Here is a 14510-nt window from a genome sequence, read left to right as displayed (position 1 = left end):
CAAATGCTATTCCACTTGCATTGGCAACAAATAATTCAAGTGGCCTTTCCACAATTAAAAAGACAAAAAGATGTAAAAATGAGCTGCCACTGAAAATTACTGGGCAATCCTAAATATAGGTATTAGTTGCCCTGAATTTGTACCAGGACCTCAATGGTGTACTTCTACAATCTTCCATCCCTTTGCTTGTCTCTTCTTATCAGCTTATGTGATACAGACAAGAAAAGTACTTACACACAACTTTGTTATGGTGGACAAAATCACTGGAATTTATTCTTGGTTGACTGCTGCCCAAATTAGACCTGTGAATCAGGTATTCATTCATTTTGACAGCTTGCTTGATCTTTCACCTCTTGTCAAACAGCATTCACTCTTTTGGTCCATGAGAATCCATGAGTTGGATAACAGCAGAGTTTTTGATTTTACCTCCCCATTATCCAGTATCCAGTGTCTTAACAGGGCCTGGCCTGATGCATAGTAGTAAACACTTGATAATTACTTGCTGAACAAATTAATCATTCCACCAGCTTAGTGTAGTGTTGTGTTGGGTACTTCCCTTCAGACTAATGGTCCTGCCAACACTTCAACTGATGCTCCCCCAACTTCAATGACACCACTAATCTCTTGGGCATCTTATCTTTGACCCATTCTCCTCTTCCATTCCCATATCAAGCCAATCATCAATTCCTAAATTCCTAAAGACTTTCTTTATCACTGCCTTCTTTTGTGTGTGTGTCTCTTCTCCCAAGTAGAACTGCAAATGCACTGAGGAAAGGGTTAACGTTTTGTGCACTGTAGGACAGCACTTGTGCCATTACAGGACTTAGCATGCTGCTTTCATATAAAAGGAAGTGCTCAATAAGCTTTTGATAGAATGAATGAATATTTTCTTTGAACTTTCTTTCTTTTTTTTTTTTTTTGAGAGGGAGTCTCGCTCTGTTGCCCAGGCTGGAGTGCAGTGGCACGATCTCTGCTCAATGCAAGCTCCGCCTCCCAGGCTCCCGCCATTCTCCTGCCTCAGCCTGCCGAGTAGCTGGGACTACAGGTGCCTGCCACCGCGCCCGGCTAATTTTTTGTGTTTTTAGTAGAGAGGGGGTTTCACCGTGTTAGCCAGGATGGTCTCGATCTGATGACCTTGTGATCTGCCCGCCTTGGCCTCCCCAAGTGCTGGGATTACAGGCGTGAGCCACCGCGCCCAGCCTCTTTGAACTTTCTTACATGGTTTTTTCACTGTCTATGTGTAGATTCCTGTCCTAGAAATTTCTAGTTAGTCACCCTCACTCTGGGTTCTTTCTCCTTCCTTTCATCCATATATCATTGCCTTTCATCTTTAAGCTCTCTGACAATGGGACGTGCTTTTTGCTCCTTATCAGTGTTTTCTTTTTCTTTCTTTTTTTTTTTTGAGACAAGATCTCACTCTGTCACCCAGGCTGGAGCGCAGTGGTGCGATCACAGCTCACTGCAGCCTTGACCTCCTGGGCTCAAGTGATCCTCCCACCTTGGCCTCCCAAAGTGCTGGGATTACGGGTGTGAGTCACCGCATCTGGCCAGTGTTTTCTCATTTCACTTTATTGGACCAAACTCTGCTTGGCTTCCAAGGCTTACTATAAATTTTCAAGCAGTATTATATGGAATTAGAGTCTACACACACAGACTATAGGTTGTTGCCTCACTAAATCTACAATGACACACATAGCATGTTCATTCTCAACATTAATCTTTTCTCTTTCTTGGAATACTTTCATTTCTCTGATCAAATTCCAACTTCCAAGTCAAGGCTTGAGAATCATTTCCTCCACAAAGCTTCCCCAAACCTTATCTTTTTGGCCTTAATGGATTTTTCTGATTCCTTAATTTCTTCAGGTACTATAATCAGTACACTTAGGCCTCCAAAGACACACTATTTTATGTTGTTTCCTGCACATAAATATTCCTCCTCAAATAGAACGCAGACCCCTTGAGCGCAGGGACCATGATTTATACTTCTGTTGATGGCCATAATATAAGCAGAGTGCTAAAAATGTGGTGATCAACAATAATTTGTTGAACTGATTAATATAAATATCTTCTGGGGGAATGCTATTTAACCCTAATTTAAAAAATAACAGCTTTATTGGGATATAATTCACACACCTTACAATTCATCCTTTTATAGTGTGCAATTTAGTGTGTTTTAGTATATTTAGAGTTGTGCAACCATCACCACTATATAGTTTTATATTTTCCTTTTTTTTTTTAGATGGAGTGTCTGTCACCTAGATTAGAGTGCAGTGGCACAATCTAGGCACACTGCAACCTCCACCTCCCCAGTTCAAGCAATTCTCCTGCCTCAGCCTCCCCAACAGCTGGGATTACAGGCATGTGCCACCATGCTTGGCTAATTTTTGTATTTTTAGTAGAAATGGGGTTTTACCATATTGGCCAGGTTGGTCTTGAACTCCTGACCTCATGATCTGCTCACCTTGACCTCCTAAAGTGCTAGGATTACAGGCGAGAGCTGTGGTGCCTGGCCTTATACTTTCATTATCCAAAAAGGGAGCCCATACTCTTTAGCTATCAACCCCATAATCCTATCCTCTTCCCTCACCATAGGCAACCACTAATCTACTTCCTTTTTCCAGAAATTTACTGATTTGGGGCACTGCATATGTATGGAATCAGGTAATACGTAATATTTTGTGATTGACTTCTTTCATTTAGCATGTTTTCAAGATTCAAGTATGTTGTAGCACGTATCAGCACTTCATTTACTTCCTATTGAGATATGATTCACAGAACATAAAATTCACCATTTTACAGTGCACAATTCAGTGGTTTTTAGTATATTCGCAGTGCTGTACAATCACCATCACTACTGAATTCTAGGACATTTCCACCACTCCAAAAAGAACCTGGTAGTTGTTAGTTCCAATTCCCTCTTACCCCATCCCCTTGCAAGTACTAATCTGCTTCCTGTTTTTGTGGATTTGCCTACTCTCTGAATATTTCATATGAACAGAGTGATACAACATATGAGCCTTTGTGTCTGCCTCATTTCATTTAGCACAATGTCTTCAAGGTCCATCACTACTGTATCTTAAAACCGTCATTCCTTTTATGGCTGAATAATGCCCTGTTGTATGGTTATACCAATAAAAAACTATTCATCAGTTGATGGCCACTTTTTGGCTATTATGAATAATGCTGCTATGAGCATTCATGTACAAGTTTCTGTGTGGATATGTTTTCAGTTCTCTTTGGTACACACATAGGAGTGGAATTTTGGGGTCACGTAGTAACTCTATGTTTAACTTTTGGAAGAACTGCCATACTGTTTTCAACCCTATTTTAACTTGGTGATTTCCTCTACTTTTTTTTTTTTTTTTAAATGGAGTCTTGCTCTGTCACCCAGGCTGGAGTGCAGTGGTGTGATCTCGGCTCACTGCAACCTCCGCCTCCTGGGTTCAAGCAATTCTCCTGCCTCAGCCTCCTGAATAGCTGGGATTATAGGCATGCACCACCATGGCCAGCTAATTTTTGTATTTTTAGTAGTGAAGGGGTTTTGCCATGTTGTCCAGGCTGGTCTTGAACTCCTGGCCTCAAGTGATCCATCTGCCTCAGGTGTGAGCCATCCTCTATTTTTAAATTTAATTTTCAAGCCCATTGCTTTTAAGTTTTGTAAGTGTCCCTCTTTACAAGTATCTCCTTGCTATCTATTCTCTTTGTTCCCTGGCCTGCCCATTCTCAGGTTTAAGTCTCTTGCTCTTCTGTAGATATCTGTTCACGTTTGCAGAAAGATAACTTCCAAGTTCTGTATGTGTATCTCTGCTTATTTCTCCTTATGTATCTATTCTAGTTTTCTTTCTTTGATGAATTTAGTATCTGTATCATCCCTCTTGGCCCATGACAAATTTAAGAAAACTTTAGGCTGGGCGTGGTGGCTCACGTCTGTAATCCCAGCCCTTTGGGAGGCTGAGGTGGGTGGATCACTTGAGGTCAGGAGTTCGGGACCAGCCTGGCCAACATGGTGAAACCCCGTCTCTACTAAAAATACAAAAATTAGCAGTGTGTGGTGGTGCACACCTGTAATCCCAGCTGCTCAGGAGGTTGAGGCAGGAGTATCGCTTGAACCCGGAAGGCAGAGGTTGCAGTGAGCCAAGATTGCACCACTACACTCCAACCTGGGTGACAGAGTGAGACTCCATCTCAAAAAAAAAAAAAAAAAAAAAAAAGAAAATTTTAGCATCAAAAAGGAATATTTCTTAAAACTCCTTTTTAATTTTATGATGAAGGGAGCATCTGTAGTATGCATTTCAACAGTAAGTCCAGCATGTCTGTGCTCATCTTTTTCCTCTCCCCTCAAAGTCCCATGGCACCATAAATATATGATATTGTCAATGGTTTTGCTAACCTGGTATAAGCAAGCATTCGGCAAGAGACAGAGATTTTGCAATCTAAGTGTACCCACCATTTGTTTTCTTTTTTTTTTTTTTTTTTTTTTTTTTTTTTTTTGAGACGGAGTCTCACGCTCTTGCCCAGGCTGGAGTGCAGTGGCGCGATCTCGGCTCACTGCAAGCTCCGCCTCCCGGGTTCCCACCATTCTCCTGCCTCAGCCTCCTGAGTAGCTGGGACTACAGGCGCCCGCCACCGCGCCCGGCTAATTTTTTGTATTTTTAGTAGAGACGGGGTTTCACTGTGGTCTCGATCTCCTGACCTTGTGATCCGCCCGCCTCGGCCTCCCAAAGTGCTGGGATTACAGATTCTACTTATGAGATTAAAAACAATTTGTGCTATGTGAATATTAGGAAAGAAAGAGAGGTAGCATGTACTGCAAATAGAAAGGTGATGGCTCTACATTTTCCAACAGAACTAAATGACTATCAACTTAAAAGACTAAAGCCCATAAGTTTTGTGGTATATCTGGCATTTTAAAAATGTCTGTCAACTAGGAACTAGAAATTATTTGTTGAGATAATGAATTCATTTATGCATTTTTCAAAATAACAAAATAATGAAGCCCAATTTACCAGTCATTTAATTGTGGTAGTTTGCTTCTGTATCACTGTTTTCTGAGCTTTGTGTTTTCAAAATAGACATCCACAGATCAATCCACTAAATTGGAATGGAGGCAGAAGTAGAAGTGGCTCTCAGGGCATGGCATGGGACAGTAACGCTGGCCAAAGAGGAGACGAACTTAGAGAGCCAGAGCCCCCCTTGATACTTCTGGTTTCCATGGCAGAGAGAGTCAGGGCCAGCTGATGAGGATTACACAGCAGGGAAGAGAGAGCAGAGATGAAATTGACTATTTCTCTAGGCAAGAGATAGCACCTGGTTCCAAAGAGAATGGAAACCAGGGATATGCAGCCTGGCTATTATTTTTATAATAAACTTCTGATTTGGAGATAAATGAGGGTCCACATGTAATTATAAGAATACAGATAGATACCATATACCCTTTACCTATTTTTCCCCATTGGTAAACTGTAGTATCTTGCCAAACTGTAGTATAATATTACCATTACAGTATTGGCATTGATACGGGCAAGATACAGAACATTTCCATCCTCACACACATTCCTCATGTTGCCCTTTTACAGTCACATCCACTTTCCTTCCAACTCCACCCCTTCCCTAAGCCTGAGCAGTCACTTGTCTGTTCTCCATTTCCATAATTTTGTCATTTAGAAAGCAATATATAAGTGAAATAATACAATAGGCATTTAAGATTGACTTTTTCATTCAGCATAATTCTCTGGAGATTCATCCAGGTTGCTGCGTTTATCAAGAATCTGTTCCTCTTAATTGTTGAGTAGTTTTCCATGGTATGGATGTACTACAGTTTGTTTAACCATTTGTCTGTTGATGGATACCTGGGTTGTTTCCAGTTTGGGGCTATTATAAATAAAGTTGCTATAAACATTTGTGCACGGGTTTTTGAGCAAACATAAGTTTTAATTTCTCTGGGATAAATGCCAAGAGTGCAATTACTGGGTCATATGGTAGTTCCATGCCTAGTTTGAAAAGAGACTGCCAACTGTTTTCAAGAATAGCTCTACCGTTTTACATCTGCACCTGCAACATATGAGTGCTCTAGTTTCCTGCATCCTCCCTGGCATTTGGTGATATTGGTGATATATATGTGTAGATGTATAGATCTACCTATACATCTATAGATATAAATCTATCCATCTGATTATTTTTAGCCATTCAGATAGGTGTGTAGTGATAGCTCACTGTGGCTTTAATTTTCCCAACATCTTTTTTGTATGTGCTTATTTGCCATCTGTATGGATACACTTTGGTTAAATGTCTCTTCTTGTCTTTTGCCCATTTTCTCATTGGATTGCTTGCTTTTTACTGTCAAGTTTTAAGTTTATATATTCCAAATGAGTCTTTTATTAGATATGTGATTTGCATATCTTTTCTCAGTCTGCAGCTTATCATTTTCATCCTCTTAACAGTTTTTCATAGGCAAAAGTTTAAAATTTTGATTAAGTTTGATAATGTACGATGTAGCTACTTTTCCTTTTATGGAGCATGTTTTTGGTGTCAAATCAAAGAACTCTTTGCCTTGGTTTTAGATCCTCAAGATTTTCTTCTATGCTTTTTTCCCCTAAAAGTTTTATCGTTTTACATTTAAATTCATGATCAATTTTGAGTTAATTTTTGTATATGGTATGAGACTTAGACTCATACCATATACAAAAAAAGATTCATTTTTTTTTTGCAATGAATATCCAATTACTCCAGTACCGTTTGTTGAAAAGGCTGTCTTTCCTCCCTTGAATTGGTTTTGCATTTTTGTCAAAAGTCAGTTGGAAATATTTGTGTGGATCTATTTTTGGGTTTCTATTCTGTTCCATTTATCTATGTCTGTCCCTTCACCTATAATACCACACGCTCTTAATTATTGTAGGTATATGGTATGTCTTGAAATTAGATAGAACGAATCCTCCCTCCCATTTCATTCTTCTTTTTCAAAAAAGTTTTAGCTCTCCTACTTCCTTTGCCATTTCATACACTTTTAAGAATAATCTTATCTACAGCTACAAAAAGTCTTGCTGAAATTTTGATAGGAATTGTGTTAAATCTCTATATCAATTTGAGTAGAATTGCCATCTTTACTATTTTGAAATCTCCCAATCTATGAATGTGGTATGTTTCTCCACTTCAATTTTCTTTATTTCACCAGCATTTTGTAGTTTTCAGCATGTAAGTCCTGTACATGTTTTGCTGGATTTACACCTAAAAGTATTACAGTTTTTTGAGTAATTGTATATAATCTTGTATTTTAAAAATTCCAGTGTCCATGTGTTCATTGCTATTATGTGTATGGAAACAAAATTGATTTTGTATGTTTATCTTGTATCCTGTTGAAAAATTTCCCCTTTCTTTCTTTAAGAGTTTTATCATGGATATATGTTAAATTTTGTCAAATGCTTTCTCTGCATCAATTGATAAAATTATATAATTTTTCTTCTTTAGCTTTTAATACAGTGGATTACAATGACTAACTTTTGAGTATTAAACTGGGATTGCATCCCTGAAGTAAATCTCACTTAGCTATGGTATATAATTGTTTCTCTTGATTGCTAAATTCTATCTGTTAATACTTTATTCAGGATTTCTGTATCTATTTTCAAGAAGGATATTGGTCTGAGTTTCTTTTTCATGTGCTGTCTCTGGTTTTGGTACCAGGCTTCATAAAAAGAATTGGAAGTGTTCCAACCTCTTCTATTTTCTGAAAAGACTGTGTTGAATTGGTGTTAATTCTTCTTTAAACATTTGGTAGAATTCTCCAGTGAAAGCTTCTGTGCCTTGAAATTTCCTTTTTGGAGCATTTAAAAATCATAAATTAAAATGTGTAATAGTTACAGGGATATTCAAATTCTCTACTTTCTAATAGGTAAGTTGTAGTAGTTAGTGTTTTTCAATTAATTGGTTCATTTTGTCTACATTGTCAAATTTACAAGGGTAGAATTATTCCCAGTATTCCCTTATTAACCTTTTTTATATCTTCAGAGTTTGTAGTGATATTCCATTTCATTCCTGATATTGGTAATTTGCATCTTCTTATTTTCTTTGTCTCTCATGCTAGAGCTTTGCCAATTTTATCTATCTTTTAAAAGAACTAGGCCAGGTGCATGGCTCATGCCTATAATCCCAGGACTCTGGGAGGCTGAGGTGGGAGTTGAGCCTAGGAGTTCGAGATAACCTTGGGAAACATAGGGAGACCCTGTCTATACAAAAAATAATTTAAAAAAGTTAGCCTGAATTGATGGCACACACCTGTGGTCCCAACTGCTCTGGAGGCTGAGGTGAGAGGTTTGCTTGGGCTTGGGAAATCAAGGCTGCATTGAGCCATGATCATGCTACTGCACTCCAGTCAGCTTATTGTGTTATTGATTTTCTCTAATAACTCTGTTTTCAATTTCATTAATTTTTGCTCTTATTTCTATTATTTCCTTCCTTCTGCATGCTTTGGGTTTATTTTCTATTTTTCTAGGTCAATGAAGGAAGAGCTTATTGTTTTGAGACTTTCCCTCTTTTCTAATGTATACCTTTAGTGCTATACATTTCCCTCTCAGCACTGCTTTAGCTATGCCCCACACATTTTGATATGTTGTATTTTCACTTTTATCCAGTTCAAGGTATTATCAAAACTTCCCTTGAGATTTTATCTTTGACCCATGGATCATTTAGAAATGTGTTTAATTTCCAAGTGTTTGGAGATTTTCCTGTTATCTTTCTGCCATCAATTACTAGTTTGGTTTCACTGTGGTTACAGAACACATCTTATGATTTCAATTATTTTACATTTGTTGAGGTCTATGTTTTGGAAGAGGATATGGTATATTTTAGAATATGTTCCATAGGCACTTGAAAGTATATTCTGCTGTTGTTGGGTACAGTCTATTAGATCCTGTTGGTTGATAGTGTTGTTGAGTTCCTTTATATCCTTGATTTTTAAATTTCTATTTATTTATTTATTTATTTTTATTTGTTTATTTTTGAGATGGAGTCTCACTTTGTTGCCCAGGCTGGAGTGTAGTGGCATGATCTTGGCTCACTGCAACCTCTGCCCCCTAGGTTCAAGGAATTCTCCTGCTTCAGCCTCCTGAGTACCCGGGACTACAGGTGTGTGCCACCACACCCAGCTATTTTTTGTAATTTTAGTAGAGACAGGGTTTGACCATATTGGCCAGGCTGGTCTTGAACTCCTGACCTCAAGTGACCCACCTGCCTAGGCCTCCCAGAGTCTTTTTATTTATTTATTTATGGAGACAGGGTCTCATTCTGTTGCCCAGGCTGGAGTGCAGTGGCATCATCACAGCTCACTGCAGCCTTGATGTCCTGAGTTCAACAGGTTCTCCCTCCTCAGCCTTTGGAGTAGCTGGGACTACAGGCATGCACCACTACACCGAGCTAATTAAATTTTTTTTTTTTTTTTTTTTGTAGAGACAGGGTCTCACTATGTTGCCCAGGCTGATCTCAAATTCCTGGGCTCAAGTGATCCTCCTGCCTCGGCCTCCCAAAGTGCTGGAATTACAGGTGTGAGCCACCATGCCTGGCTTGATTTTCTTTTTAATTGTTCCCTTTTCATTAGTTATTTTAAAATACCAAATTGCTGATATAGTAATAATAATTGATTTTATTAAGTGTTTATTATATGCAAAACATTCTGTTAAGTCTTTTGCATGCATTATCTTATTATTATTATTATTATTTTAAGTTCTGGGACACATGTGCTGAACGTGCAGGTTTGTTACATAGGTTTACATGTGCCACGGTGATTTGCTGTGCCTATCAACCGATTATCTAGGTTTAAGCTCTGCATGCATTAGGTATTTGTTCTAATGCTCTCCCTCCTCTTTTCCCCCATCCCCCGACAGGCCCCAGTGTGTGATGTTCCCCTCCCTGTGTCCATGTGTTCTCATTGTTCAACTCCCACTTATGAGAGAACACATGCAGTATATTATTTAATCCTCCCAATAAGCCAATGTGTTACATACTATCATTATCGTCATTTTGCTGAGGCTCAGAAAGGTTAAGTGACTTGATACCAAGATAATACAGACAGTAAGTGGCAGAGCTGACATTACCCTGACATCAGTGTGGGGTTGCCTGACTTCCAACTGTGTGCACATAACACCTATGCAATCTGAGGTTCTATCAGGATCCTAGAAGGGCTGATAAGTTTTCTTCCAGTTCACATTTGCATAAGGATGTAAGTGGTTATGGGGGAAATCTCATCAAGGAGTGGTAAGCAGACTTTAATGTGATCCCCAACAATTCCTGCTTCTTAGTATCTGTCCCTGCATAATTCCTTCCTCTTGAGTATGGGCTGGACAAAGTGACTCACTTCTAATGAAGAAAATATGGCAAAAGTGATATGAGGTCACTTCTAAGACTAGGTTACAAAAGAACCGTAGTTTCCATCTGGGGCCTGTTTTCTCTTGCTTTCACTCTCACCTGCTTTGAGTGAAGCCAGGTGCCATGTTTTGAGCTGGCCTAGGAAGAAGTTTATGTGGCAAAGAGCTGATATCTCTGGCCCACAGCCAATGAGGACCTAAGGCTTACCACGAGCCATGTGAGTGAGCTTGGAAGCACATCATCCCCCAAGGAAGCCACACGTCCTCATGCCCAGGGCTCCAGCTGACACCTTGACTGTGACACTGGGGTGAATGACCTCTAGGCTTCCTTTGTTTCATTTCTGGTTGCTTCCATGGCTCAGACAGAAAATGGAGTGGTAAAGTGGAGGAGCAAATGGCAGCCATAATCTGGAGGAGTGAAAGAGGTGTGGGAAAGGTAGCAGAGGCACAGGAATGGCCTCACTCTTCTGCACACATGATGGCCCTATGCAGGAGGGAGGAGGATGGAGAGGAAAGCCTCTCCTCCCAACAATGTATCGGTGGAAATGGAGCCTAATCTCAATTGCTTCTTGCTCTTGCTCCAAAATCAACTGCCCTCAATTGACAGTCATTGCACATGCCTCTTCCTTTTCCTGTGTACCTGTGGTTACACTGTCCTTCTCTTCCTTGGAAATTTAGCCCAGGTTACAGTGCTGCTGTATATGGCTCCACAGATTGTATGCTATAAAAATCCAGATGGAACCATTCATATCCTATGAGAAGATCTGAGAAGTCATCATCCAGAAATCTTTCCACATTATTACCACTGAATTCTCATCATTTCAGTGCATTAACAAATATTTGAACACCTATTAAGTGCCAAGTGTTTTTCTACATGTTGGGGATTTAGCAGTGAACAAGATGGATGCAGTTTCTCTTGTAGGAGTTGGTACAGGAATAAGATGATAACCATATAATAGACAAAGTAAATTTAGATGTTATAAAGAAAAGGTTGCATATGTTGGGGGTGAGGGAAAACTTTAGCTGGAATGCTAGGGAGATACATTCTCGTGTTCTTCAATAATCTACACGACCATATCCTGTCAACAACAGATGTTCTGTACTTAACTATTTCTTTTTTTTTTTAAACCTGAAATAGCAGACAACATGTTGATATGTATACATTGGGTATTTGATGCAATGTAATAGAGTTAATTTCTTATTAGCTTTTGCATTTGTCCTAGCAGGATGAAATAGGGTTTTAAGAGAATGCAAATTACTCAATAAACTGAGTAGGAATGTTTAGAAAATTTTATTCCTCAATACTTATAAGATATTTTTTTTTTTTTTTTTTTAGACGGAGTCTTGCTTTGTCACCCAGGCTAGAGTGCAGTGGCCGGATCTCAGCTCACTGCAAGCTCCGCCTCCCCAGGTTCTCGCCATTCTCCTGGCTCAGATCCGCCCGTCTCGGCCTCCCAAAGCTGGGACTACAGGCGCCTGCCACCGCGCCCGGCTAGTTTTTTGTATTAGCTTTTTTTGTAGAGACGGGGTTTTACCATGTTAGCCAGGATGGTCTCGATCTCCTGACCTCGTGATCCGCCCGTCTCGGCCTCCCAAAGTGCTGGGATTACAGGCTTGATCCACCGCGCCCGGCCTAATACTTATAAGATTAAGCATACTTTTGTGGTTTTGGTAGTGCCAGAGAGACATTTTGTAAATTCAGTACATTCTTGACATTTGTGAGCTATGTTTTCTAAGACCTAGGAGAGTTTTCAAAGTTACAAATTCCACTACAGCACATAATTTCCCCATAAAACACGGTAAAATATAACTGATACATTTAAATATCCTTTGTGTCTTTAATGGTTTTCTATAAGTACAGGGCTAAAAAATTTGTCGAGTTGTTTTGTGGCTAAGACCCTTCATATCCTTCGACTTTCACTTTCATTACCAGTATTAGTCACCCCTCAACTCCCAAAACTAAAAGTCAAGGTTAAAAAAAAAAAAAAAAAACCATGAAAGATACTACATCCTTGACAATGAATAGAAAAGTATCAGAACATACAAAAGTGTTGGCACAAAAGGCTGGCCCACTCTTGGGATAGGGACCCACTCAATGCACTAGCTCAGAGGGCCTGTGACTCAAATGAAGCATTAAGAAAATGAGAAATCACTATGAGTCATCAACGATTAGGGTTACTGAAAAATAACTGAAACTAAGAATGTTAAATCCACAGATGCTAAAGGTCTTCTGGTATCTAAATTATAGACCTATAGCAGGAGGGCACAAGCAACCCCTTGTTCATCTCTTTATTGTTAGAGCATATGTGGAATGATTTTGAGGAGGAAGTCAAGTAATGTAGAACTTTCTGAGCTGGATATCTTGTAAGAAATTATTTGGAACACCACAGATTGGGTTTTTAGCTGTGCCATATATGCATTGCTAGGTTAGTTCCTAATTTGTCACAAATTCAAAAAGGCTCTGAACTTCAGTTTCTTTCTCTGTAATGAGAGCTGCCAATTCCCACTTCCATGGGCACAGGTGAGGATAAGCTGAGCCAGGGTTACAAGAGGTCTTCATAAACATGAAAGTAGCCCATGGAATCAAGGTGTTACTGTTATTCAATCAGGTATCATTGGTTTCAAATTCCCACTTCATTTGTTAAGCAGAATAAAAACACAGGGAAGCACTGACTAGCTGAAATGGACATTGTGTAAAGGGTTTAACTTACTTCTTTTACAAACCACTGACAAAAGGCAGGACCGATCCATTCTCTGGCATGAATACCACAGTCTATCCAAACAGCTCTTTTGAGTCGTGAACGTCTGCCCAGCTGAAAACAAGAGCATTCACAGTAACCAACTCAGGCTTTTAGATTCACTGACCAGCATAATTTAATAAGGTTTCAGCATAATTCTTCATTATAGTGTGGTTCATTAGGTAACGCATAAAAAGGACAAAGGGAGTTCCTATCTATCTCGAAAGTCCAGGCTTGTTTATGCAGAAACAATACATTTATTGTCCTAATTATAATAAAAGAACCAGAAAGCACAAAAGGGAAAGGAAAATCCCTAAAATAGGTTGCTTCTTTATTTTTAAAAATTTTTTATTTTAATTAATTAATTAATTTTTAAGAGATGAGTTCTTGCTATGTTGCCAAGGCTGGTCTTGAACTCCTGGTCTCTTGCAATCCTCCTGGCTCAGCCTGCTTCTTCATTGTAATATAGTATGTGACTGTTAAGTGAAAAGCTAAGTCCTCCCTCATCCCCTTTCTCTCTCCATCCCAAGGAATAGTTCTTAAATAATAGCTATATTTTATAGGTGGATAAAGTCAAATTTTATTATACCATGAAATGAAAACATAAAACAACTTGGTTTCTAGAATCAAGTGGCAGATTTTTCTTTACAATCCAACTATATCAATATTACTTTTAACCTGGTTGCTAGCCGAGAAATCAATAGGAGCTTCTATCATTATAATTACAGGCGATCTAATTTTCATTCATTCAATAATTCACTCCACGAATATTTCAGGAAATCCTTTTTAATGCCAGACATTGTGCTCAGTACTGGAGATTCAAACATGAACAGACAAGGAATTTATATGCTAGTGGGGAGGGCAAACATGTAAGCAATCAATCAACAATTATGATGTAAATATCTATAAGTTACCATGGGAACATAAGAGTGTTATGTTGAATTTTCCTAAGTAATAAAAGGTGGCTTCTCAGAAGAGGAGCACTTGAGTATTTCAGCAAGACATAAAGCTTGTTTGGCAGACAAGTTGGAGGAAGGCATGTCAATCCTGGAAGAGAATCTGAGCACACCATATTGGAGGAACTGTGCCTGCAGTTTGAGGAAGGAACAGCAGATAAAGCTCAACGTGGATTCCCTGGATACTAAATAAAGGAGATGAGCTTCCTCCTGTATTCTATGGCGGGCTGTGTGTGTGTGTATGTGTGTGTGTGTGTGTGTGTGTGGTTTTTTTTTTTTGCTTGCTCATGTTTGAGGGCTCATATTGTGTGTGGAGGATGGATTAGAGCATGAGAGGGTCAAGAATGGGGGCTCCAAGGAAGCTCAGCAGTGAGGCAACTACTGCAATAGTCCAGGGAGAACAGACACAGAGAGAAGTCAGGGTAATAGCTATGAGAACAAGAGAAGCAACTGGGGCAGATCTG

At 39.3% G+C, this 14510-nt stretch overlaps 1 protein-coding gene across 2 annotated transcripts in view; it reads right to left on the bottom strand.

Moving 5' to 3' along the window:
* The window catches only part of CPA6 (carboxypeptidase A6), a 311803-nt gene that overhangs the window by 70922 nt on the left and 226371 nt on the right, over positions 1–14510 (bottom strand). For both annotated transcript variants that reach the window (XM_050800279.1, XM_050800281.1), the window contains exon 6: positions 13064–13165. In XM_050800279.1, the coding sequence (XP_050656236.1) occupies positions 13064–13165 (102 nt within the window). The remainder of the gene's footprint in view (positions 1–13063; positions 13166–14510) is intronic.

This window comes from Macaca thibetana, chromosome 8 (assembly GCF_024542745.1).
Source record: "Macaca thibetana thibetana isolate TM-01 chromosome 8, ASM2454274v1, whole genome shotgun sequence".
Classification (NCBI taxonomy): domain Eukaryota; kingdom Metazoa; phylum Chordata; class Mammalia; order Primates; family Cercopithecidae; genus Macaca; species Macaca thibetana.
This window is presented reverse-complemented; position numbering and strand designations above follow the sequence as displayed.